This window comes from Vigna unguiculata, chromosome 7 (assembly GCF_037176805.1).
Source record: "Vigna unguiculata cultivar grain cowpea cultivar isolate G323 ecotype 2 chromosome 7, ASM3717680v1, whole genome shotgun sequence".
NCBI classification, from domain to species: Eukaryota; Viridiplantae; Streptophyta; class Magnoliopsida; order Fabales; family Fabaceae; genus Vigna; species Vigna unguiculata.
The window spans coordinates 22,766,847-22,793,536 of record NC_140798.1 but is presented as its reverse complement, the minus strand read 5'-3'; the positions used below and the strand labels follow the sequence as shown (position 1 = coordinate 22,793,536).

General features: G+C 32.4%; 1 protein-coding gene and 1 non-coding gene across 6 annotated transcripts; one reads left to right on the top strand and one right to left on the bottom strand.

The window, feature by feature from the left end:
• Positions 1-410: 410 nt before the first annotated feature.
• Positions 411-21,760, bottom strand: XIJ (P-loop containing nucleoside triphosphate hydrolases superfamily protein). Of its 5 annotated transcripts, none has more exons than XR_003605719.2 (26): positions 21,380-21,759; positions 20,188-20,316; positions 19,003-19,146; positions 18,720-18,865; positions 18,483-18,639; positions 13,247-13,305; positions 12,667-12,826; positions 12,441-12,590; positions 12,198-12,334; positions 11,971-12,117; positions 11,545-11,646; positions 10,771-10,828; positions 10,582-10,683; positions 9,273-9,310; positions 8,719-8,845; positions 8,468-8,638; positions 8,236-8,367; positions 7,818-7,927; positions 7,638-7,698; positions 7,182-7,359; positions 5,592-5,815; positions 5,241-5,342; positions 4,799-4,981; positions 2,542-2,681; positions 1,195-1,440; positions 411-806 (listed from the first exon to the last, which is right to left on the bottom strand). XR_003605719.2 is itself a non-coding variant. In XM_028078353.2 (26 exons), exons 1-25 carry the CDS (start codon positions 21,380-21,382, stop codon positions 1,190-1,192), a joined length of 3,201 nt encoding a protein of 1,066 aa, XP_027934154.1. In that variant the 5' UTR covers positions 21,383-21,759; the 3' UTR covers positions 411-806; positions 1,165-1,189. The 5 variants fall into 5 exon arrangements, 4 of the variants coding, with proteins under 4 accessions (XP_027934154.1, XP_027934153.1, XP_085531975.1 ...); XM_028078353.2 differs by having other exon boundaries at positions 1,165-1,430; XM_028078352.2 differs by having other exon boundaries at positions 1,195-1,430; positions 21,380-21,758.
• A 4,033-nt stretch (positions 21,761-25,793) lies between these two features.
• Positions 25,794-25,885, top strand: LOC114192851 (small nucleolar RNA R64/Z200 family). The gene has a single exon (XR_003606170.1). It is a non-coding gene; the product is annotated as a small nucleolar RNA R64/Z200 family (small nucleolar RNA).
• Positions 25,886-26,690: the final 805 nt, after the last annotated feature.

The following is a 26,690-nucleotide window of genomic DNA, read 5'->3' as shown; positions in this document are numbered from 1 at the left end:
CCAAATTAAACATTAAAGACTATTCTATTAACATGGGGACTCTACCATTAATACTAAACATTTGTTTTTTAATTTTTATTAGAGAAAAGAGTAAACAACCACCGCAAATTTTGTTTGGTTAACAAAGGGATAATTTGAACTTTTTCGCTTTCTCAATATTTTTCTTACTTTTACAAAGAGCAGGGTTCGAGATGAAAGTAAAAGATATCTACCTATTTAAAAGGATATAGGTATTTTGACATTACATTTTGTTTTTTACTATCATCTCCTCTCATTATTATTCATTTTCTCTTTTTTTCTAAAAATGTAAAATTTAGCTTTTGATAATACTATTTATCTTTAATTGTGAAATGGTGTCTAAGAATTTTTTTCATTGGTAAAAGTCAGAGTTTAGGGTGGTTACAACTTAGTAAGACTGAAAACAACAGACCAGAAAAACCTCTGGAAATGTTATATACAAAATTGTCACTGTGTCATTTGACATCAAATAATATAGAATTCAGAAGGGATGTCAACACGGTGAAACACTCGTCAAATGGGTTCATCATAGATTGACACTTTTGCTATCTCTACCTTACTGCTCTACAAGATCCTGGGATGAACTGTGTGTATCTACAAATGTTTTAGTGTATGTGGCAGAAGGAATGAACAATCCTAACAGATGCCACCTCCATTTCATTCTATTTTTCCTCCTTGTTTCCCCAGAGACACCGAGGACCGAGGATATTAAAATTTAAGCACGATATAAAAAAACAAGTTTTACTAGAAGAAATCATCAAATGAACCCTCCTTTCCACTTTCAGATCCTGAAAATGCAACCATGAAGAAAAGGACAAATGATACTGTCAGACTCATCTTATTTTCTTCTTCTCATAGATTACAAAAAGACAATTCAAATAAAAGGAAACATGAGAAAATTCAAATATCATCCTATAGATACAGGAAGCAGTTAAATCCTACAACGCTACTATCACTACCTAATCTTTGATATTCCACTCCAAGATTAAAGGCTGCGAATCTCTACAAAAGAGTATTTCTATTCATATTTAAAAATTACATTCATAATATACATGACATGATCTTTATATATTGGCTATACTCCCTATGACAACCAAATTATTTTCTAAAGCAGTAAGCAAAGTTTGATGGGAAGATTATTAGTACATTGACATTTGTGGAGAAAGTTGGACTAACCCGATCCATCCCCTGCAGTGACATCCTGAACTACTAGCGGGAAAGAATTTGACTCCTGAGGTTCTGGATTTGAAGCAGGAGCTGGAAATGTGAAATCAGAGTCTGTAGACGAAGTATCAGAGTTACTAGAAGCAACGTCAACCCTAGCTATAGGTCGAAAACTTGAACTCAATCTTGATGAAGTACTCGAGGTCGTCTTCAGCTCGGCAACTTGACTTGACACGGAAGATATCATCCTGATACACACTAATTCAGATCTAGCATTAATCAAATAGAATTCAGTTTTAAAAGTCAAAATTCAAATTATAGTGTTTTCCATATAAGGGTAGACGACATAAAAAATTAGAATGTCATCATGGTTAAACCCTGTTTAATGTTGCCCCCCAGACCATATATTTTGGAAGTTCAAACGTAATGTTCATTAAGGTCCAACAAAGTATGATTTCTGTTATATGGTTTATCTTGGTCATTCTTTTTTATTTTTCCAAATAGGCTTTTGAACAAGACAGGCCATGACTCATGAAATAGTACATTGGACATTTGCTTCCAGTCATTCTAACAAATAGTGATAATGAACAACATAAAATCCGTAAATTTTTGGATATTGAATCATATCTTTCGAAAGTAACACTTCATAAATATAGGCTGACTTTAAATCTTCCTCCCAAAGGTCACCTTCAGAGCTACCTAGCATACATAAACGAAGTGTTTGAAATATTAATCAAGAGAATGCCAAAGGAACAAAAAGTCAATTCCATCTCTCATGTATCGGTTCTCCTTATGATTACTGAAGAAGATGCTTTGGGGAAAATTAATGTGGTTAGTATCTTTGGTTATTATAAGTTTTATTTAATTAAAAAAATTTGTTTCATGGTTGTAAGACGCATTCAATTCAAGAGATTATGCCGAAAGGGGAAGGAAGCCAAACTTTTCTCCTACAGTTTTGCCTCTACCCCCTTTAATAAGCAACTGTCTAAACTTGACATATTCAACGTACAGACTTTAGAATTTTTTATTTAGAAACTCTAAATACTATTCCCATAATTTACCTTAAATATATTGACCCTTGGAGTCTAAGTATATAGTAATTCTTTTGCAAGATGGATTATAGTACTATTTATATATCATCAGATATTTCTATAGAAGTTCAATCAATCCTACATGTTTTCCAGGTCAATAAAAAGTTATTAGTTACTTCATAGAATGTATTGGAAAAGCACGACTTATCAACATCTGTTAAACTTGAAACAATCATGTGCTATGATTTAACCATATTGACGGGTTTTGGTATTGGAAAATAAAAAATTGCTAGATTACAAGAATCTGCAAGGGATATATTAATACTACCTGTTCCAAGTGTCCTGAAGCTGATATACTTTTTTTTCAGTTTCTGCTAATATTTTGCGTAACTCTTCATTGGATCCTTGAGCTTCTGCATATTTCCTTTCATATTCATCACCTCTTTGTTTTTCTGCGTGCAACTTGACCTGGCAATGCAGTAATTAAATAAAACTTGGTAAGTTTGAATTCAATAACTACAACCATAAGCCAAAACCCATTACATGTATAAATACGACATGAATGACAAAATAGCAGCTGATCATTATAAATTATTAGTGGCAACCATGTGATCTGATTGTTTAAATGATCATTTTTCTGAACTGTTCATCCTTGCTTCCATATGATGGTCTTATGTCACACATTCCTCAAATATAAACTGCAAACATCTACACAAATTACCCACTGTATCAGTTCCCAATCAGTAATTATTTACAAATTATTTCCATCCATTTAATCTTTAAATTTTGTTTGCCGTTAGCAACAAACAATATTTATCCATCTTGTCTAGCCACTATAATAAATATAGGTTCTATTACAAAAACAATATTATTGCCATCTTACCTCTTTACAGTTAATTTCCATGTAGGTAAGCACACATTATCTTTCTACACATAAACTCTTACATGAATGTCTATTTTACAAAAAAAAATATAATGTGTGAAGTTTTGTAGTGGTATTAACTTTAAGGTGTCATGAATTTCTTGACAAGAAATTATTGTGCAGATAAGTTGATGAGTTTAGATTTGACTAATAGGGAGGTGTTTAAATGGTATATGGTTATTCCGGTTATTATAAGTTTTGACTTTATTCATCATAGGTTTCTTTTTCCTATCTATAGGGCCAATTAGTTTGTGTATAGCTTGTATAGCCGGCTTGTATTTTGTTCATGGGTTTCGGTTTGGTCCCTCCATGAGTTTTTTTATCTTTATTCTTAATAATTTTTTCATGTGATGACAAATGATAGATGTACTTTTGGATGTCACCCTAACTAAGATGTCAAGGTACATAGTGATGTCTAACATAAGTTTTATATAAAAATAAAAAATCAAGAATATAACGAGGTAAGTAAAAATTCCCTTAAATTTTAAATGGTAAAGGTTGTTGAGATTATAGAGATCTTTGTAGAAAATGTGAAAAATGGTTTTGATGAGATACCTCTGCCCAAGGGACCTACCACAAGAGCTATGGCTAAGAGGACACAAGAAGAATGGGCCTCCAATGAACATGCAAGGCCCAAGATGGAGTTCACATGGGCCAAGGAGGATGTAAAAACCTAGCCTAGGACTCTTTGCTTGTAAATACTAGATTAGGATTTATTTTTGGACTTTGTACTTTTGGCCCAGTAGAATAGGATTTTCTTTGGACCATGTATTAGGCGGATCTAGAAATAATTTGGAACAAAAAGGGAATTAGGCCTTGCATTGGGCCTCAATTGGAGTGCATGAGCTAGAGAGATCTAGAAGCTTCAAGCTTGCTCTCCAAGGCTTCAAAGTGAGCGTCCCATGGCAAGGAGAGTGTGACTTGCTTAGGTGGCAAGTTACACCTTCCACATGCTCTTTTTTGGCTCCAAAATTCAACTTTTTAGACTTCTTTTTGCCTCCTCTTTTTGGAGACTCCTTGATCTCATTTTAGCCTATAAATAGAAGGCTTAGGACATGTATTTTTCAGCTTGAGCCAAAATGTGTGCACATTACCTCTTTTTAGCTCACCTTAGAGTAAACTTCTCTCTAGTTTACTCTAGTCTTCTTCCTTAGGAGTTGACCTCAGCTCTCTCAAGGACTTCACTCAAAACCAAACCATCTTCACCCTCTCTACTCCTTGCTTATGCGCCTCTTTATTCATCCATGGAGTCTTCATCGTCTATTCAAGGACTCCAAGCTAAAAGAAGGACTCATCAGGTTTGGTTTCTTCAAGTCAAGAACTTGTTAAGAGACCACCACTAGAGATGTTCTTAGTGACATTGATGATGTGTAGGTTGGTTGGCCATAATCTTGTGCATGGCCAATGGAAAGAAAAGAGGAATGGAGATGTGACATCATCACAGTAGAGTGCTAGATTTTAAAGAACTCAGTGGAAAAAATGATAAGGCATGCCATGGAGGCTGCTATAGCTCTAATAGCATAATGAAATTATATGGATTTAGGTAAGAATTCCCAATCACAATTAAAAAAGAAAACATATATTGAAACCACAACTCTAAAATAAAATAATGATTATTATGCAGATTTTATAGATATTCGGTAGTAGATATACTATGCTTTACCTTTAAGTTTTTCATTTCTACAGCAAGAACCTCAATCTTGTCAGTGTCTTTGAGAGGACTAGAAGAATCCCTGATAGCTTCAATACTTTCGTCTTCTTGCACAGGATTTGAGGATTCTTCATGCACAGGATATGAAGATTCTTCCATACAAGGACTTTCATTTTGCAGAAGAGTCTCTGAAACCTGGCATAACATAACAGCAAACTAGTTAATTTTGTTATCTCAGCAGCAGGAACTTCAAGATAAATGCTAGAAGAAGGTGGTTCACGTGCTTTTGTATTCATTGACATTTACAGCTTCAAAGACAATCCTAATCAATTTTCTTCCCGAAAAAGTAGTCTTCCCAAAAGCTGTAAGCAATTAAGAGAAGGCTCCAAAATAGTTTTGAATTATATCTCTAATAATTACATATTTCTCCTATCAAAATGTTAAAATATACAACCTTCTCTTCTTGTGTATCACAGGAGCTGCTGCTTTGTTGAATGATTGATGCTTTCTTAAGGTTCTGATAGTCAACGAGAGCTTTATGCCGACGCCAATGGGACTGCATTTTTTCATCCCCAAAATTTCAGACAACTGAAAGGCATTTCAAAATTATTGTAAAATATATTTTTTCCCTCAAAACATCTAAAAATTTGTTTTTAATTCTCATAAAAATTTATATGTTGCTAGCCCCTACGACTTTATATTAAATCTAGGGACTAGCATTAATTTTAATAGGGACTGAACCAAAATTCGAGGTATTTTGAGGGAAAAAACATAATTTACCCAACTTTAACAGGACAGCTATAACCTGAATAGTAGTTGATGCACTAGTCTGCTTTCTATATGTTTGCTTTTTATATCTAAATTGATTACAAGCAGCCATTGCTCGAAAACCTGTCTGCAAGACATTTGCACAGAACTTTATTTCAACATACTGCTTCCTAGCCACTGTTCGACGCATCTGCTTTTGAATTCTGACGGCAGCAACTTGCCTATATTTCATGCGATAATACAATCTTCGAGCCAGTTCTCCTAAAAGTTGAAACAATAAATGTTTAATATCTATCCTATGTACACATTTTTTTTCGAATTTTACTTTAAATAAAATAATTATATTTTCATCTTTACCCTTTAAATGACCATTAATTTAAATTTAATTATTTTAAAATTAAAGTAATTATTTTACTATTTTGTTAAAATCACTATTTATTTAAATTCAGTTATTTTTTAAAATTAAATTAACCATCAATAATAAAAACAGAGGACACATATGCACGCTTGTGTTTCCAATAATAATAAATAAAGTAAGTGCTTGAAGATTTTTATGCAAAATATCTCAACCTAAGTTTCAGAGTCCCTTTGAAAAGGTCACAGAAAACAATGCAGAAGTTATGGGAAAAAAATGTCAAGCAAACTGGACTCTAAGTCTTCATTATATATTCATTTCATGAACTAATAGGTGAACAAAGGCCCAAAAATTGAAACCGGTTCCATGTCTCATTTGTCCAAGTGGAGAGAGGTTTGATTAGGACACATGGGAGAGAGACCAATTTCAAGGGAGAATAACCTCCATTGAGAGAAAAGGAAAAAAAGGCATGCTCGCTCATTCACGGAGTTGTTACAGTAAAACTATTTGTGAATTTGTTAACATTTTGGATCAGGAAGATATTTTATCAGAAAGATCATGACATCTAGTTCTTCATTATCAACAGTTTGATTGGTGATCATTTCTATTGTAAGCTTTGTTGCTTTATCGATGGGCTGGATGTTAGCACAGACTTGTGCACTTGATTGATACACTTTTGTACCCATTTTTCTCTATGGTTAACCTATGGTTTTTTCCAAGAGTTTTCTAAATAAAATATTTGGCTGTCTCCCATATGTTTGAGCTATTTATTGTCACATATCTTGAGTGAAGGGATTTAATAAGCTGTCAAATAACGACCTCCACACCACTTTATATTTTCTGTGTCGACTATACTATGTTTCACACTGTTTTAAAAGAGCTAGAAGGGAAAATCAACACAGGGCACAGAGATAACGCCATAAATGAATGGAAAGTAACTTTTCTGCAATAAAAATCACTGTCCATAGATATCGAAGAGGATTCCTTTCTCATGTGCCTGTGTGCAATGCTTCCTTTTTCTTCTCAAGGATCATTAAATAGTTTCTTTTATGTTTCATTCGAAATATGATATGACAGTACTATATTTCATTCCCCACCCTTTGCGATTAGGCTTCAAGACTGAGAACTATAAAAGAAAAAGGATTTGTAGTTTGAATAGAATGAAGGTGAATCTAAAAACCGAAAGCTTCATATTTTACTGCCTCTAAAGATACTCCCCATACCAAGGCAGCCTTTTGTCCTTCACATAATACAAAAAAGACAAAAACTAACCTCTGCAAATGGATTGTAGGAAAAGAGAGCACTTTCGCAAATCAATATATGTTTTCCGACTATAACGAGTTTTAGCATTCTTTTGAATAACTGTAGCTGAACTACTAAGCAGGAATGCCCTCCGAGCATCCAATTCAGACATCTGACCAGCTCTTAAGAATATTTTTGTTTCCCCTATCTGCAAAATTGGTAGATCACAAGAAGTTCAGCTGAACATAGAAAAGCATCTTAGAATAAAGAATTTTGGTCAACGTATGTGACTCAGAATATGCGTCATTTGCCATACATCGAGTGTGGTTTACACATTTCATTTACAAACCCAGTCAAATGAACTAAACCAGAAAGAGATTCTGAGAAATCAATGACAGCAACTTTAAAGTACAATGATATCAAACTATTTAAAAAAAATAATAATTTTGGATTCCTTCACAAAATTCAATATATTTCTTGCTGTACCTGATAACCTGTCAGCCCAATCTTCTCCAAAATCTTTCTACACGAATCCTTTTCATCAAAGCTGCATAAATACATATCACTTTCAAGATGCAGAACCAAATAATTGTCAAACTAGAAAGCATGATATCAAGACTATTGAGTAAAAGTAACATGGTTAAAATTGGGTTAAGTTGAACTTACTTCCCTCGAAGAATCTCTGGAGCAAGAATCCATAATCGAGTTAAAAAATCATGAAAGGTCCAGTGAGTGGGAAATCCAGCGCATTTAATTCTTACTGCTTCAAGAACACCCTACAATAACACAATGGGTGAAAATTCTACAGAGGAAAGTTTAATTAGAGAAGCTACATGCCGTTGGAACCTGTAATTGCCTATTCATCACATTACGCGGGTTACTTTTAAATGCAATTTCTAATTGTCCCCTATTCAATACGAATAAACAAATAGGAGAGTAATTAATTAAGGATTGACTGAATAAATCCAGTATTTACTTGAGAGAGAATAGGAAACTAGTAGCTGGTAAGATTGTGACAGGCAATGGAAGTGTCAATAGCTCTACTCAGAAAATATGATAGAACTTAATTCTTAATTAGACTTACACCAGATCGTAATTGCTGGATGACGTTCATATGTTCAAATATGAAAGGTTTTAGTTGAGTATTTGGCTTCACACATCTAATATAGTGTGGCTCTGTCAGATTGAGTGTATCCATCAATTGTTGTAATTGTAGCTGTACAAATAAGTACAAGAGTATTAACCTTCTGACCTTTGGATTGAGGTAAGGCCTATCAGATGTACTCTGACAATATAAAGAACCATATTTTATAAACCTTGAAACGAGAACCAATGGAAGAAAACTTAGAAGATTTGGCTGACTCCTCAGAAAGTGGAGGGAAAAGACCTGATACAAATGAACATTTGGAAGCACTTAGCATCTCTTGATGTTCAGGAACAACATAGTCTTTGTTTTTGTCTAAAAAGTGCTCAGATTGATACTGAACCTGAAAAGAAGTGGTAAATAACAAGTTTTAGCCGATACTCGGGAAAAAAATGCATAGCAATGTTGAAAATTCAAACTCACATCTCCCGCATAGTGACAAACAGTGAAGTCTGAACGTGCCAATTTTGGCTTAATGAAGCGTTTGTGATCTTTGAATGTCTGATAAAGCTTTTGCGAAAACGTTTCATGAGTTGACTTAGGAAACATACTGCAAGCAGACAATGAACATGCCAATAAGGGAAATATAATCCATGAACTTCGTAAGGACAAATTATCAGGAAACATTCACAAGTTTGTGTACATTTTTCCTTGGAGAAGTTATTGTTAAAAAAGAGACCAACTTGTTCACTCTTTCACTTCAAATTCATAAGAATGACTTTCAAATCCTTATAGTGCCAAATACAATGCATCACATATTATATGCAGAAAACTTATACTGCATTTACTAAAACAGTAACAATCAATTCAAAGAAATAATGCACGACACAGTTATGGTACTTAATATGCCATTGGGCAAGTTCTACATTGCGTAAAATCATTTCTTGAGAGGAAAGAACTCCTTCCATTTCTCAATTCTTCTCTCTTATTCAAATATAAAGGCATAAACAATAAAAAATAAAGAAATTTCTTCATACCAAGCTTCATCAAGCAGAGCAATAATTCCACCAGGTTTCTGAAAAAGAGAATTATAGATATCAGTGGTGACATTCTGAAAGTAGATTCAGAGGATACAATCTTAGCAAATTCTGAAACAAATATTCCATAATATTTCAAAACGAAATCCAGCACATAGCAAAAGCATGTTGTGAGAAGCTACTAATAAAACTTATCTTAACCACGGAATGATTTGTAGATGATAATCCTGAAATCGTTCCAAAACTATGACTATTGATAACTGCCTCAAGGCTTCCATTGCTAGAATAGAGGCATATGTTGTCCATCGGCAATGAATAATGTGTACAGGTCTAACACAAGACAACAAATACACACCACTACTTGTAAGCCCAGCCAACTGCCAGACATCTGAGCCTAGCAGAAGCACGATAGGTAAAATATGTACCAGACATTTCAACTTAAATAGTTTCTCTTTTACAATAAGAAATTATCATAGGATTGATTATGCCAAAATTATATTCATGTAAACAACCTTGCACTCAAAGTAATTTAGAGCTAGTAATGGCAATTTATGAGAAATGTGGGATCCCTAAGTAATCTACATAAAACTATGGGGTAAGAATAAAGTATACACTGTATATCAATTATCAAAGTTTATTAGATTTTACAAATACAACGCGTGCTACAATAGTTTTCTTTATTTTTCTACAGTGATAGAACTGTTTAAAGGAACATATAGATTAAAATGAAGATAACCAATCCTTAACACGTGATAAAAAGCCCTCCATGCAAAAACACAGTCCAGAAATTCCCCTCAATCTCTGTAAACATTGACTGTTGGGATGCTTTTGTCAGAGTTATAGAAACAATTGTTGAGCCTATGAAAAAAAAATTTGTAGGATATTTTATTCTTAAACGACTCAAAAGTTTGTGACCAAGTGGTAAAGAAGAGTTCAATCCTTGGTGTGCTTGTGCATCATGATCAAGTTAAATTTAAGCAAAAAGAAAAATAGGCTTAAGTAGTTATGTACACACCAAACCTCTATAGGTGTGTTTCAGATATAAAATCCATTTGTGGGCTCCAGCCCTCTGTCTAAGTTTAAGCTTTCGTGAATTTGACACCCTTAAGGTAGGCAGAGTTGAAACTATGTTCATATATAGCGGCAAACCATTGTATTAAATTTCACAATGGTCCTCAGATTAGAAATGTGGGTCAGTAATTGTTAGCCTCTGAATTTCAACAATATAACTAAAATAAAAACCTATAAAGTGTGATTTAACAAGATCCTTTAATAAATACTAAAGCACAGACTAAAAGTTGGTAGAAACCTTTTCAATGAGATCCAGTACATCTTGATTATCTACAAATTCTAAGTAGCTCCAGTCAATCCCTTCTTTCGTATATTCCTCCTGCTCCATCTTAAACACATGCTGCGCGCATCATTGGCATCAGATTGAATGTTGAGAGAAAAGTCTCACAGTGGGAATTGTAAAATATATGAAAAACTAACCTCATACCTGGTTGAAGTGTTGCTGCAGCTTTTCATTTGTGAAATTTATACAAAACTGCTCAAAGCTACAATGAGGGAATTACATATCAGCATGGATTTATCTTATTTACTACCACACCCAAAATGAAAGGGAAAGCTTGCTTGCAAATATGTCATCTCCAACTCAATATAAAATTACTATTCTGTTGTATTTTATGTTATGTTGCTAAGTAGTTAGTCAGGTAGTCACATTTGTAACTGCATCTCTGTAACGGACTGTTGAGTTAGAAGCTAGCTAGATATAAATAGTGTACTCTCTCATCTCTAAGCAACGAGTCAGTGTAATCTTTTCTACAGTGTATTATTTAGGTTTCTTGGTTTCAATTATATATATTTAACTAACATGAATGTGGTTGTATGAGACCTTCTTTGGTGCATTTGTTTGTTTGTGGCTTCCTAAATTAGAGTATGCAAGCATACGATGACTACAAACTAAATCTAGGGCTACTGTAATAAATAACCTACACTCTTGAATAAAAAAGCCAAAAAAAGGAAATAATACTAATATCATTCATTTCTTCATATCCTTAACATAACAACAATACCTTAAATAGCCTAAAACTAACAGCATTGTAAGTGCCATCATCTAACTTGATAAAATAAAAAGAAAATAGAAAATAATGAAATGTGAAATAAACAAACTTAGCCCCATCTAATATAAATCTTTCGACCACTTAGATTTGGGCCTAGAGCCCATCCTATTATACAATAACAACATTGCATTAAAAAAATCTATTCTCACCTATTTGTTTGGAAGCTTTCAAAGCCGTATATGTCAAGAACACCAATGAGACATTTTGAGCTAGGATCCTGCCCAATGGAGATATTAATTTTTTGAACTAACCTGGACATGACAAAAACACATAATTGTATTTGATATTCCTTCTACAGAGAAATAAAAAATAAATGTTATATATGCACCTAGATAGACATATAGATGCATACATACACACACGCAAACATACATATATATACATATATAAATATGTATATATATTATATATATACACATATATATATATACATATATACACATATATATATATATATATACATATATACATATATGTATGTATGTATATATACATACATATACATATATGAATATGTATATATACATACATATATATATATATATATATATATATATATGAAAAAATCACATTACCAGTCAAATAAACGAGAATATATGGTTTTGGCTAAACCATCCCTGCTAACTGTGGCACCCAGAGGGTCAAGACTTTTTTTGATGATTTCTTCTGGAGTAACCATCATACGCTTACATAGTGCATCTTCCAAAGCATGCACATCACACCTGGAATATGAATAAATTCAATTGATAAATAATATCTATACAAGATTTTGGAAAGGATAACAGTGAAAATGCCGCAATACATAAGAAGTTCTGCTGTCGTTTGTAGATGAAACTTGGATTCCTCTTCTTCTAGAACTGCGAAATCCGTTTCTTCTGATCTTGAAAACGTGATATTCCCAAGATGAAGAATACCAGCTACAACTCTGAAAATAGCATCCTGAGAGGAGGAAGTGAGGAAATATATTACTAATTTTACATTGAAGTTTTGTTTGAAAGACAGCTAAGTGAATTATTAGAAACACTAACAAATGTTTTAGTGATACCTGCTCGTCCTGACTGATTCCCACAATATCCATGGCTCTCTTGGTGCTAAGATACTCTTGAGCAGCATTAACACCAACTAATTCGTAGCAATTGGATTGGTTAAGGTAGTGAAATGATTTAGGATCTCCCAACTTATATTTCTCCTTTTCCTAAATGAAATCAGAATGCTGCTAATAAAATGACATGAAGAATGGTGAATAGAAGGTGAAGCTTTGAATTGCTTACCTCCGGAGGAGAAGCGCAGAGAAGGTAAAAACAGTGATAGTTACGCTCGGGATCTGAGATTTGGCAAACACGAGATTTCTCAAGCAGGTAAGTTCTAATGGCTGCACCAGATATTCGTCCAAACTTATCAAATTGGATCTCAACAAATTTTCCAAAACGGCTGCAAGAAAATAAAAGAAACAGAAGTATGAAACTGCTAGTAATTATTGAAATCACCAATTCATAAATGAGAAACAGCCTTTGTGATGCCTATTACTTCTTACTGACTGAATACAAATAACAGGAAAAGAAGAAATAGATCACCATGAAAAAATTTCATATGAAGAAAATTTTTTCCCAATTAAATTAGTAACAAACTAAAAAGCATCGAGTATGTAAATGATGATATAGTCACAAGATGAAGAAAAATTGAGTCAATTATTCAAAAACCTGCACTTCTAATATGAATATAAAACATATACTGGAAAGAATTCAGAAATGCAAGTATATAGCTGAAAAAGTGTAGCATAAAAAGGATATCACGTACATAATGTACTATAAAAAACCAAGCATAATAGAAACATAACCAGAAATCTCTTACCTGGAATTGTCATTTCTAACAGTTTTTGCATTACCAAATGCTTCAAGAACTGGATTTGACTGCATCATTACAATTTAAAAACTTGACTGATGAGTTCAACATTACTCAGAAATAAGACATGAAATAGGAACTACTTGACTCACCAAGGAGAATACAAAGAAGATTACAAAATATTAGAAAAACAGGAGAAAAGAGTGGAATTTGGTTGGACTAGTTTACTACATGATCTTATCACAAACCAAGATCCTGACATCACTAGAAAATAGTGAGTCTATTTCAGCACACTCTCTAACATGAAATTAATCTAATTAAACTTATTTCCTTGATCAACTGCTTGTTATGTACACTACTTTAATCAGGTTGCTAAAATAAGTATATTGAAGAATGTCCTAATTGGTTAGATCCTTCTGACACTCGTCATAATCAATGTAAATAAGGTAGCTATGTCTCTATGCAAAGACAGAAAGGAGGAAATAGTGGTACTTGTATTTGTGACGTGTTCTATAAATAATACTCTCGAGGGTGTTAGTTATACACAGATTCTCTCCAATTGGATTTTATATTTTTCATCTCAACATGGTATATAGAGCCTAACAAGAAAACCCTAACACATGTCTACCTAGTGATCCCATTATATATCAGGGCCATTTGGAAAACCATGTACTTTTCTAGTTTCCTTTCCCCTACTAGGCCTCCTTTTTTTCAGCATGTTCATGCCAACCACTACCACTGTTTTCCAGAAATTTTTCTGGCAAGCTAATTTCCCACAGGACGATCACCAAGTTGACTATGAGAAATAATCACAGATTTGCAACTTTGCACTAAAAACCCTACACAGCATGTGCTCTAATGCACCCTTCCTACTCTCGGCTGCAACTTCACTACTCATGGCTACTCACCGGCCATGCCTTCAGCCAGCACACATACATAAATGTTGGGGTTACCCCACAGCCCTGGTGAGCCGCCTATTCCCTGCCCAGCCTTTTCTACCTCCTCTCTCTCCCTCCTTGGTGATCCATGGCTGGTTTGCACACATACATAAATGTTGGGTTACCCCACTGCCCTGGTGAGCCGCCTATTCCCTGCCCAGCCTTTTCTGCCTCCTCTCTCTCCCTCCTTGGTGATACATGGCTGGTTAGCAGACTGTGACAACTAGGCAACCCTCCCATTTTCACAAACTTCCTCAAATAATACGAGGAACATGAGACATCCAGTTCAACTACTTGTGTTGTGCACACAAGTAATCTCTCTACAGGTGTCTTAGTACACATCCACATCTCTTGGTCCTTAATTCTAGTGTTACTGATCATATCACATTTAGTAAATCCTTTTTCTTCATTTTTTTCACTTCAAGTAATTTACCCTATATCCCTTTTGCTGATTGGTCTCAAACATTTCATTTAATTTGGTACCTTCCATCTTGTACCATCTTTTTTGGTTGATAATTTCCTCAAAATTCTAGAGTCTCGATTTAATTTTACTATCAATGAGCCATTTCACTCTTTTATTGATTGTTTCATTTTTTATTAAAGATTTTGTTGCCCTATAGGATCAGAGTTTGGCTGGATAATTGGCTCAAGATGTCAATCACATGAAATTTATTAGCTTAGACCTCTACCCATATAGTTAGTTGGTGGATTCTTTTGTTTTCGTTCACACTTAGCTAGATCATCCTAGTCCTGCCAAGTAACAACAAGTAGCACTAATTCTTTCCAAATTGTCTATGTTCTCATGAGTTATGTCAATTCCCCTGTATTGATCATTATTATGGATGCATTTAGTTGATTTTAATGAAAAATCAATTCAAGTTGTTTTCAATAGTTCAATCTTTTATCAAGAGATGAAAAATCAATTTTAAGTTCCAACTTGCACTTTCCAAAGTGATAATGCTCATGAACATTTTCTGACCAATTTCAAACAATTTTGGTCATCCTACTCCAAACATCTTCTTTTCATACCCCTTACAAAATAGGGTTGCTAAAGATAAAAACAGCACCTTAATGAAACCACTTGAACACTCTTTATAGAAATGCTCCTCATTATTTTTAGGGGATATGTTATGCTTATTACTTGTGACTAATTTGGATTTATGATTTAACCTTAGAAAACCAATTTGAAAGGAACAATTTAAACTTTATAAGCTTTATTTATAGCATATCTTTAGTCGATAAGGAATTAAATCACCACCATGGCAATTGCCAAAGAGAACACAATTAAGGCACACTAAGGGTGACAACAAATAAGGTGGTTTTCCAACCAATATCTTACTAATTGTATGCCTTTTATTTTTTCATCAAATCAAATACCTCACTCTAGTTTATTCCCTCACAAATCCCTCTATTTGTTACCTCCTCTAGCCTTTTGGTTTGTGTGTTATAGACATAATCCCGCCCTTGGTCACTCGGCACCCAAACTTGAACCATTCTAATACACACTTTTATGTTTTGGTATGGCCTAGTTTGGGCACATCTACTACTGAAACCATGGACCTTTTCTCAATAAATCATTCAATGCCTTATAAAAAAATATTCTGACCCTCTAGCTAGATAAACTTTCACATCAATCATACAAATGTATTTTCCTAGGACTAGCGTAAATACGGGCGCTATAGTGCATGTGTGTATGCATTTTTTAAATATGTATGATATTAAGAGCAAAGTGGAATGAATGGAGAAAAGAAGAGAAAATAACTGTTGATGAATGGAGAATAAAAAAAAAAGAGAAAAATGAATAAATAATTTATTGTAAAGGGTAAAATAGGAATAATAATTGTGGACACAAAAAAGAGAATTATCTTTATATACAGTTATATTATATAAAGTTGTCACATATTTCAAAGGTACCACCTTTTACCTATCCCTTATAGGTGTATTGAGGATAAACATTTAATATTATGCCACCACCACTACTAATGAGAGTAACACTCCTCTAAAACAAATTACTAAACCCCTTTCAACATTACTTACAGTACTTGATCCCTTAATTACTTTTTGAAAAGGTACATGTTTATCCACTACACATCTTCACATACTATCACATTAAATTATTATTTTCTTCTTACATTATGTTTTTTTATCTTCTATTTGTTGTGCCTAGCTATAAGCTTGTAGGTAATGCCTTTTTATCATCCTAGACAAAGATAAGTCATGATTGATGAAATGTAAGCCTTTTAAAGCAGTGGCACTTAGGATGTACCTAGTTCATGTTCCACTGAGGAAATTTAAGCTATCAATGAATTTTTATGTGAAGGTTGGCCTTGATGGTCAGGTCTATCCCTCAAGGATCATTTGATTGCTAAAGGTAGGCCTTTGTCTTCTTAAGGTGATACTTCTCTCTCATTGCAAAAGTAGTCTCCAACAAATTATTTTTGTCTAATTGTTATTCATCATTGACCCATCTACTAAATTACACTAAAAATGTTTTCCTTAATAGTGATCTCATGGAAGTTTAAATGGAACCACATCCTAGATTTATTATTGGGTTCTTTTTGTCCAGTGTTTTATCTTTGTAAATCCTTGTATAGTCCCAAACAATCCCTTTGGGCAAGGTTTGGCAGATTCGGCACTATATTTAAAAAATTTGGTAATTAGCCACAAGATGCATATACTAGAACGTGTACATCTATAATAGTGTAATAACTTATAGTGATCATCACAGAATCACTCAAGTAAAACAAAATCATTGTCATCGTTTTTCTAGACAAAGGATCTTGACATACTTCACTAATTCTTAGGAATAGATGTGGCACAATCAATGGCATCCTCATTTCACCGAGAAAATATGCAATGAACATTTTGGTGGAAACAAAGCTGATGAACACTAACTTTGTAGATTGTTTCATGAATCCCAATACCAATACCAAACTTCCATGACAAAAATTTGTACCACATATATCCACAAGTAAAACTTGTAACAAATACTAAATGGATATCCTTAATGGTACTTATGGGTAATGGGTATAGGTATTTTAATTACCCACTTATTGATAGGATGGGTACAAGTATTATTAGTGAATTTTATTTGAATATGTTTGAAAAAATCAAGTGATCGAAAAGAAGTTATTAGTGAGAGAAATATGAACCTTAGAGGAATTGTTTAGAATTTGATTTGTTGTATTTGTTGGAAGTCTCACATCAACTAGAGATAAAGCAATTTTGCAATATATAAGTGGGGTGTAAACCTCACCTTACAAGCCGGTTTTGAAGAATTGAGTTAGGCTTAAAGTCAACTTCTTAACATAGTATCAGAGTCAGGTTAGAACCTATCCTAGCGAGATTTCTTGGACATTCTGTTCCAGCCGCTAACGAACACCCCATTTCTAGTCCCACGCACGAGATGTATGATGTGTCTTGAATTTTGTTACTTTTCATTAGTGAAAGTGTTCATTTTTTTCATTCTAGAATAGCTAATTTGAGCATATTAGGTTAGATTCCTCACTTAGAATCATTTTTGCATTTTCATAGAATTAGTGTTTATAGAATGTTTTTAAACATCATTTCAGTGTAGTTGCATCATATTTTGAGTCCTAGGGTCTTAGGTTAGTCAAACCTAGTGTTAAGAGTCAAATTTTGTTCATTTAGCCTTTAAACCATGACATAGTTGACTTTAGAGTTGAATTTTTGAAATTCTTCCAAATTGAGTGATTTGACCTTGTAGAATCATTATAAATGCCTAATTACACTTGTTGGAAGTGGTCAAACACCAAAATTTTAGGTTTAGGGCCAATTGAGCAAAATTCTTGGTTTTCATGTTTTTGGTCATTTTAGCTTAGTTATTCAAGTACTGTCTAGGTAGAGCTAATCCTTCCACTTAAGTTTTTGATCAATTTGCAGGTCCTCTATCCTTAGGCAAGGTTTAATTGAAGATTTGAAGGCCTAGAAGTTCACACGGCAGCAAGGTCAAATTGGTGGCAAAGCATGAAGTGTGCAAAAGTGGCAAGTTTGACCTTAGAGTTGACTTTTCCCATTTAGACCCCAAATCAAGAGCCAACCATTTGGAGCACTTTGGGACACTAAATGTGACTGGTTTGGGCCTTGGGATTGCCAAAAATCTAAGAGGGGGCTGCACTTTGGAAAAGCAAGAAGTGTGCAAAAGTGGCATGTTTGACCTTAGAGTTGACTTTTGCCATTTGGTAAAGAGCATGCAGGACAGCTTTAAAAATACGTTTCAGTAAAAATTACAACCAAATATGCAGAAATAATACCAACCATAATCCAGAGTTAGATAACCCTATTACCTCTAGAACCTGTTTTTCAACTGTTCGACCTTCAGATGCAGTGTGACCACCTAAATATGCCAGGTACTGCATAAGCATTTTAGTGGTTTCTGTCTTACCAGCACCACTCTCACCACTAACAAGAATAGAGTTGCTTTTCACCTCATTCATCATTTCCCTAATTTAAACAAACAGTCAGCAATAAGAATACCATTTAAAAAAAGTAAAAAGTTGAGAGTAAACGAGGCGCAAATTCACCTATATGCTGCTTCAGCAATAGCAAAAACATGTGGGCTCAAGTCTCCGGTCGTTGCTCCCTTGTATCTTTGCATCACATTAGTATCATAGAGATGTGAAAGACTTTGGAAAGGATTGATTGCAATGAGAATATTTCCGGTATAAGTCTGCCACGATGTAAAATTATCATAAAAGAGATGTCAATATATAGCTCCGGTTTAAATTATTCATCATGTATCATATTTCTCTTGCATCTAGGTTTTGTCTGCCATGATTTCAAACAGAATGTGGGTTGTAATCTTACATATATTTCATTCATCATATATCTAGTTTCCAAATTATGCAGCACTGCTGGCTCATGCAAATAAGCAAGCTTGGTCATGTCATCAACTCCATCAGCAGGCGCATCGATATCCTTGGGATATAATTTTGACAAACGGGAAATAACCTAGTCACATGCAAACAGAATAGAAGATGATTAGTCAAGATTACATGAGCACACATGTGTGCAGCAATAATTCTAATGTGAAGTAAAATCAGTTGCATTCTTAGTCTCATCAGGCATAGTGTCTGTGGACGGAAGAACTTAAACAGATGTCTCAAAAAACTTCTTAGTTTGCACTTTTATAGACTTGTTCTTAAGAAATAAGAAGCGATAATTATGAGCCGCGTAATCACAGAATGGCTCCATGGAATGTATTTCTCATTGCCAAAATCAATCACATGTCTAACAATGATAGAGAATGAAATGTTAAGTATTTCAAATGCAAGACAGCTTGTCTATGTGCTCCTCTCAGATCACCAACAACTATCGTAACAATGGGGCAAAAGCCTAGACTTTCCTTTCTTTCTTGCACTGTTTAAGCCATCCCCTTCTACCCTTCCAAGGCTCTGAAACTAACTGTTCCCCAAAAAGAGAAAAACTAGAAAAAGGAATAGATATTAGAAACCCAAGGAGGGCACCATAAAACATAGATGCTGGTCAACTGGGAATAAAAACATTTCTCCATCCCTCTTAAATACGATGTGCAAATTAACTAGTAAGATCTGTATCTTCCACAATAACTGAAAAAATTGACATTGAACATGAGTTTTTCCTTTATAATTAAGGATTAATGATGTCGTACACTGATGTTGACAGAAATGCTAACAAAAGCATATTTTAATGGATATTAAAGTGTTCTAGTCTACCCTTTGCTAAATATTTTAAGGACAAGATCCTCCTAAAAATTCATTAATGTTAACAAAAGCATATTATAATGGATATTAAAGTTTTCTAGTCTAACCTTTGCTAAATATTTCAATGATAAGATCCTCCTAAAAAAGCATTAATGTGTGTTTCTTAAAACAATAAATAACTTGTCAAAAGTACAAAAATGAAGTTCAAATATCTTGAATCCTTAAAAACTATAACATCACCAAGTGGAACTAGAGATAATTTGGAAACACTACATTGAAAGAATGTGACTTATTAAACATCTCAGTTTACCTTCCTCTCATCACCAATTTGAATTTCAGCATCTTCTCCAGTGATACTCAGTACCTGGCCAGCAATCCAAACTACTTCTGGATCTCCAACCCAAACATGAGAATCAACAACAATATTTTCTGGAATCCCCTGAATCATTTGTAATCAAAAGCATTTAGAAAGTTCTCGATTTGATCAACACATGAAAATAAATTGCCAGAATAAAACAAAGTCAATTTGATGTGCCTGAACTCTTAAGTATCTTTCAAAGTGAACAGCTGATAACAGAAACAACATTATCTGCTTCATAACCCTTCAGTTTTCATTTGTTTATCCAAAGAATGTTGAAATAGGTTAAGGATATTTCCTACAACTCATTTGACTTTGTAAGTTCCGTCTCAGATTAACAAACATAGCACTAGTTTTAAACTTTAAAAAATTCAAAATTCAATATTTGGATTATACACAGAGATTGTGGTCACAGTCTTCGGAGCCAATCCCACCTTAATGCCCTGCTTTTGCTATGAATGGAAAAGATGATTTTGGAGGTCATACCTCTTGGCATGGATTATTAGCTCAGTTCAAATTGGGGGAAAGAAGAACATTTCAAGTCTCACTAAGTTATTGAGACTTGAGATACATACAAAACCTATCTTATGACCGAAATCTTAATCAAAAATTTTATTAGCACGACCATACTCATTTGGTAGCCATGTACATTCTTGACGTAGCCATGTACATTTTCCGCATACAGCGTATATCATACAAAATAGTTCCTTAAGTATTAAAAAATCCTTAAAATCAGTACTTGGATGTTAAAAAATATACCAATAAAAGAATTAAATTAATGGCTATTCAACACTCTGAGGACTACTTATATAACATCATACCAAAGAGAGCAGAATATTTGAGTTATGAAATTGATGGTTCATCCAAAATATGACTATATATAAGTCCAATCAAACATCTCACTCTCACAATGCATCTGCCAACTTCAGCAGCATGTATTAACTTTCTCATCTTCTAGGTTTTCAGCCACTTCTTTAAGTATGCCTATCAACGTCCAACTCACATCACTTCAGGAATCGTAAAATCTATCTTTACAAAAATCAAGTAATTACTAAACAATGTAGAAAGAACACTGCAAGCCTAACTGACAAAGATTCGATTCTGCAAACACGATCGCTCAAATCGAAATCAGCAACAACTATACCATTTCCTGAAAATATGAACCTCAGCCCAATAGGTGTCAACGGCCAAGAGAAACTCGTTCGGACATTTTCCAACGGCCGGGAAGAGAAATCATGGATCGAAGTTGAAGGCGAGGGAACGGTGGACTTGGACGTGCAAGAGAGGAATGAGAATAGAAACAAAGAGAAGAATTGTTTTGGAGTTTCCCTAGCGCGAATGGAGAAGTGATAGCGATGAAGGTTTGTGAGAGCAGAAATGTCCGAAGGCCCTGCAAAATCGCCATGCTTGTGGACATTCTTGTGCCTCGCACTCTTCCTCTTTCTCTTCTCTCCTCGTCGCATGGACTTCGCGAGGAACCAACCATACACGTTGAGAAACTTTGAAGGTCACCTTTGCATAAATTTAATTCTAATCTCACTCTTGTGTACCTGATATTAAATAATTACATTATATATATATATATATATATATATATATATATATATATATATATATATAATTGTTTTCTGGTATTCACACCTTTTTTATTTATTTTATCTTTTATTTTCTTAAATTTAACTTATTTTAATTAAAATAACTATTTATAATAAAATACTATCAACGGAATAAATAAAAACTATAAAATGATTTCATTATTGTAGTTTAAGTGTATACATTGGCTTAATAAATTTATTATTATTATTATTGCTCATATATTTTCAAATTAGTACTCTTTTTAACGATTTCTCAGTTTAATTCTATTTTCTTTAAATTAATATAGTTCAACATGTCAAATTATAATGTAACATTATTAATATAACAAACTGATAGTATTATATGCAAAATAAATAATATATTGAATTAGAATTTACTTATCGAAGAAACTAAATGAATAACGAATGTCACCTATTCATAATAAGCTGTTTATATGAATTTGTCAACAAAAATTTATATTAACTCATTTAAAATAGCAAAATCAAATCAAAACATTTAAAATGTTAAAATAAAAAAAATAGTTTAGTTAATTTTTAATCATTTCATAAATTTGGGTTATTAAATTTATGTTAAAAATATTCTTAAATATTTAAAATATTTTTCTATTTGATTCTTGACGTGGAAATTATATATATCTCATTTCTAACTTATTCACTAGATCAATTTATTCTAATCTTCTCTTCAAATTTTTTAATTTATCTACTGATTACTTGAAAAATGAATTAACTAACAAACTGAAGAAGATTAAAAAATATATATAAACAAATTGATTGATTTAAAATAAAAAACAGAAATAATGATTATATTATTTATTTGTTAATATAATTAAACAGATTAAAATAAACATATTTGAAATATTTTATAAAACAAGAATTAATAGCATAAATTCAATTAAAAATAAGTAAATATAGAAAGTAATTAAAATTTAATCAAATATTAAATATTCATATTTATTTAAATATATTGTGTCCACAAATTTACTCTTTAAATAAAAGTTTTTTTAAATTAAAATAAATAATTTAAATTTTAATTATTTTTCTAAATTTAACTTTTTTATTTTACCATTTTTTAAAATTTAACCATTTTTAATTATAAAATTACTTATTAAATAAATAAAAGTTATTTATAATAAAATTATAAAAAATATTTTAATTTTATAATTATAATAACGATTATTATTTAAATTTTATAATTTTATTATTTTTTATTATCTTAATAAATAGAAAACTACCCCAGCTTTTAAAAACTTCAAATGGATCAAAACTTATCACGCATTAATTACTTTTGGTCACTTAGCACATTTCACATCTAAATATTTCTTAAATTTGTAATTTTCAAACAAAGAAAAAATGGTAAAAGTTGGATCGTTTCCATATTATGAAGCTAAAGAAACTAAAAGAACATAAACATGATGTGTTCTCATTAGATTATTATGTTATTTTATCTTTCGAGAAATACAAATCTGATGCGAAAAGTAATTTGTGACGAGAGATATGACCCATTCAATATTTAATGTATTGACATCAATTTAATCAAAAGTCAAGAACATGGAAAATGGAAGACCCTCCCTTTGCAAGTCATATCCATCTTTTCAATAGGCTAGAAAATAAAACGCATAATCTGCTTATTTGCAATGTTATACATATAGCCTCCATTATTTTTTAAACATTTTAAGATTGTTTTTCACTAATCAAAGAAATACAATGTATCAATTATGTTTAATTCATTTTTTTTCTCCCTATCTACTTAATAAATATACGTTTTAATTATTTAATATAATTAATATGATATTAAGATTTACAAATAATAAATAAACAAAAGCTAAACATTTCCCAAAATTCGATATTTAAAAAGATATAGAGGAAGTATTTGTTTTTTACTTCAATTAATTTGTTCTTTTATTTCTTATTAAAAATCACTTTGAAATGTTAATATTTTAAATCAATTAAAAAGTAATCACTTCTCAAATAAACAAAAAATCTCAAATTTGAAATTTAAACAACTTAAATGAATCTCTTTGAAAGTTAAACACCAACATAAATTTTAATAAGAAAATGATAGAGAAACATGTTTTATTATTTCCTTTGACATGTCAATCTATGCTATGATAATTGAATATGTATTTCTTATCGTGGAACAAAATCATGACATTTTGCTTTGTTTTCGTTTCAGTTTTTTCTGATTTATTATTTTATTCAATTTTGATTAACTTTATGCATGTTTTATCTATATTTGAATTTTTCGTACTTTTCATTATAGTAAATTTATTTAAATATTCGCTTAACATAAATTTATTATTTTAGATATTTCTAGTACTGAATTATTAAAACGTTCAAATTGAAAAAAATTTATTTTAAAGTATAATAATAATAATAATAATAATAATAATGTTAATAATGTGAAGATTAATAATTTGAGAGTATTTTAATTGAAAAATAGCTCTTTGCACTTTGGTATCCATTGTGGTATTAATATGGTATTGTCCGACACATTTTCCATCTTTCTTCTGCTAGCAACTGTACATAAATTTAATTGAGGTTACTATTTTTATAGGACTCTAGGTACATAATAAAAGTTGGTGATTTCAGTCTTTTCTTCAATTATTGCAACAAAAATGTTAATTATTAATGGTATATTCTCAACGAATTCTGATCCGTTGGTAATGGTTCATTATCAACAAATGTTGTTGTTGAATGTACCAACGGATAATATATGTTCATAAAGTCTTTAGTAAAATTGTTAACATATGTTATCGACGGAATTATTGACACACATCAAAAAATTATATTAATAATGACAGTTTTAATATGGCAATTCTAAAAAACTGTTATAATTTTCTTTATAATACGACAGTTTTGTAACTGTTATATTTTGTATTCAAAATATGACATTTTCAAACGCCATATAATATACATATAATAAATATATTATTTTTTCTTTTGCTTTTTATTCTCTCATTCTTATTTTTCTCTTACTGACTTAAAAAGATACATATCAGTTTTTCTCTCTTTTGAATTTTAGGGTTCTGAGAACCCCATTGATATAGAGAGCATTGTGTATCCAAAGGCAAGGTTAAGTGTGTTGCCACGGCCGTTTTCAACTCCTTTGCTTACCTCCCTACGTTGCAGAGCATTACTGATCGCCATCCCACCACCTCATCCTACACCTCGACTCCGATGTTGACACCGTCGACACCACCCTTGTCGCTAACCTCGGCCTCTACCTTATCCACGTTCACACCTCGCGTATCGAGGAGATCACTAACACCGTCATGGCGCTCTTCGTCGGACGTCACACACACCTCATCTCTTGCCATGTGGTCTCTGCCTTTGATTGGCTTAGCTTCATTCAGTCTCTCTACTACGAGATGTGCCGCTGTTCGACCTCATTCTCAACATCGTTGGAATCTCTAGGTTTGCTAGGTATTTGGCCATTCGTAGCTTGGCCTTCAAAATGAGTGTGCTCTAATTTGATACTCAAGCAGAACATATTTTTAATCTTTCTTTCATTGAGCGAATAACCCCTCTCCAATTGAAATTAAAATAGTAATCAATGTTCTTATGCTTTAATTTTGTGATCCACCTTTTAGCCTTTCCCTTCTTATCTTTATTCGATAAGATCAGTAAGCAAAGAGATATGATGATTTTTACATTGGTTTGTGTTTCTGAATCACAGTGATCAACAAATCTTACTAATTTATGATCTCCAATAATAGCTATAACTTTTATTTTAGTTGTATTGGTTTTTGTAATTGTTTTCATGCTTGTATTGACTTTTATTTTAGGTCAGTGAAATTCTGCTTTATATATAGTATACCATATTCTGATTTATTATACGAGCGGGTATTTATTTGTAAATGAGAGCCAATTATTTGTTATTTTTTGAAGTGTTTTTATTGTTAATCACGTAGTTTGAAATGAAGTAAAACATTTTTATATTAAAGTTTTTGTTCTGTATATCTTATTCTGTTGTGATGATTTTAGAATAAAATTCACATGTCAGACTTTAGAGATTTTAAAATCGATGAGAATGACAATTCTTCTCCTAGCGGATTATGTGGCATTGTTTGCATTATATGCATTTCACTATTTGTTGGATAATCATTAGTTATTATTCTAGTTTTCATGATTGAGTTACGTCTTGCAAATGTTCCAATGGTCCTGACAAGTACTAATCCAACATGGAGAAAAATTGGACTCCAGGTTTGTTTATGTATTTGTTTTCAACTAGTTGAGTTATGTATATGTTTTCAACAGTGAATGATTTTATATTGACATCTACTTTCTAGAATGAGTTATGTAAAATTGGGCAATTTAGATGTTGTGGAATGCTGATGAAACCATAGTGTTAGTCTCTTGACAAGCGTACCAAAAGTCAACTGTAGTATAATGATTTTTAGTAAAAGTGTCGAACCCACGAGAAACGGATTCAGTGAAAATTAATAATTATCTCAATCAGCATATGTACATTTTAATTTGACTTGACATTAATTATTGCATAAAATGAATACAGTAAAAGCGGGAAAGTTTAGAAAAATACAGTAAAAGAAACTGGGATTGAATTTCATTTATCTCCCTTGTCTGTAATCTGGATGAATATAATATATAACATCTGAAAATACCAATATTGATGCACACTCAAAAATCATTTTTACTGATCCCTCGCGTATAAAATTCATAAGATTAGTTCCCTGAATATTGATTCCTCACATATTCAACAAACTATCCAGCATTACGGTCGAGTGTTAAAAGCAATTGATATATTGAGATCTATTCCTAGTATCACAGTATATCAAGTATCATTGTTCAAATTAGATTTTCAGAAATACTTTCTAGTTAGATCTAAAAATCAAAATCAAA

Coding starts and splice junctions, on each gene's coding strand:
- XIJ (XM_085675849.1), bottom strand. CDS start 20,325: ATGATTCAGGGGATTCCAGAAAATATTGTTGTTGATTCTCATGTTTGG. Junction 10,684..10,770: donor TGCAGCAACACTTCAACCAG/GTATGAGGTTAG, acceptor TGATGCGCGCAG/CATGTGTTTAAGATGGAGCA. Junction 8,368..8,467: donor CCATTGGTTCTCGTTTCAAG/GTTTATAAAATA, acceptor TTATTTGTACAG/CTACAATTACAACAATTGAT.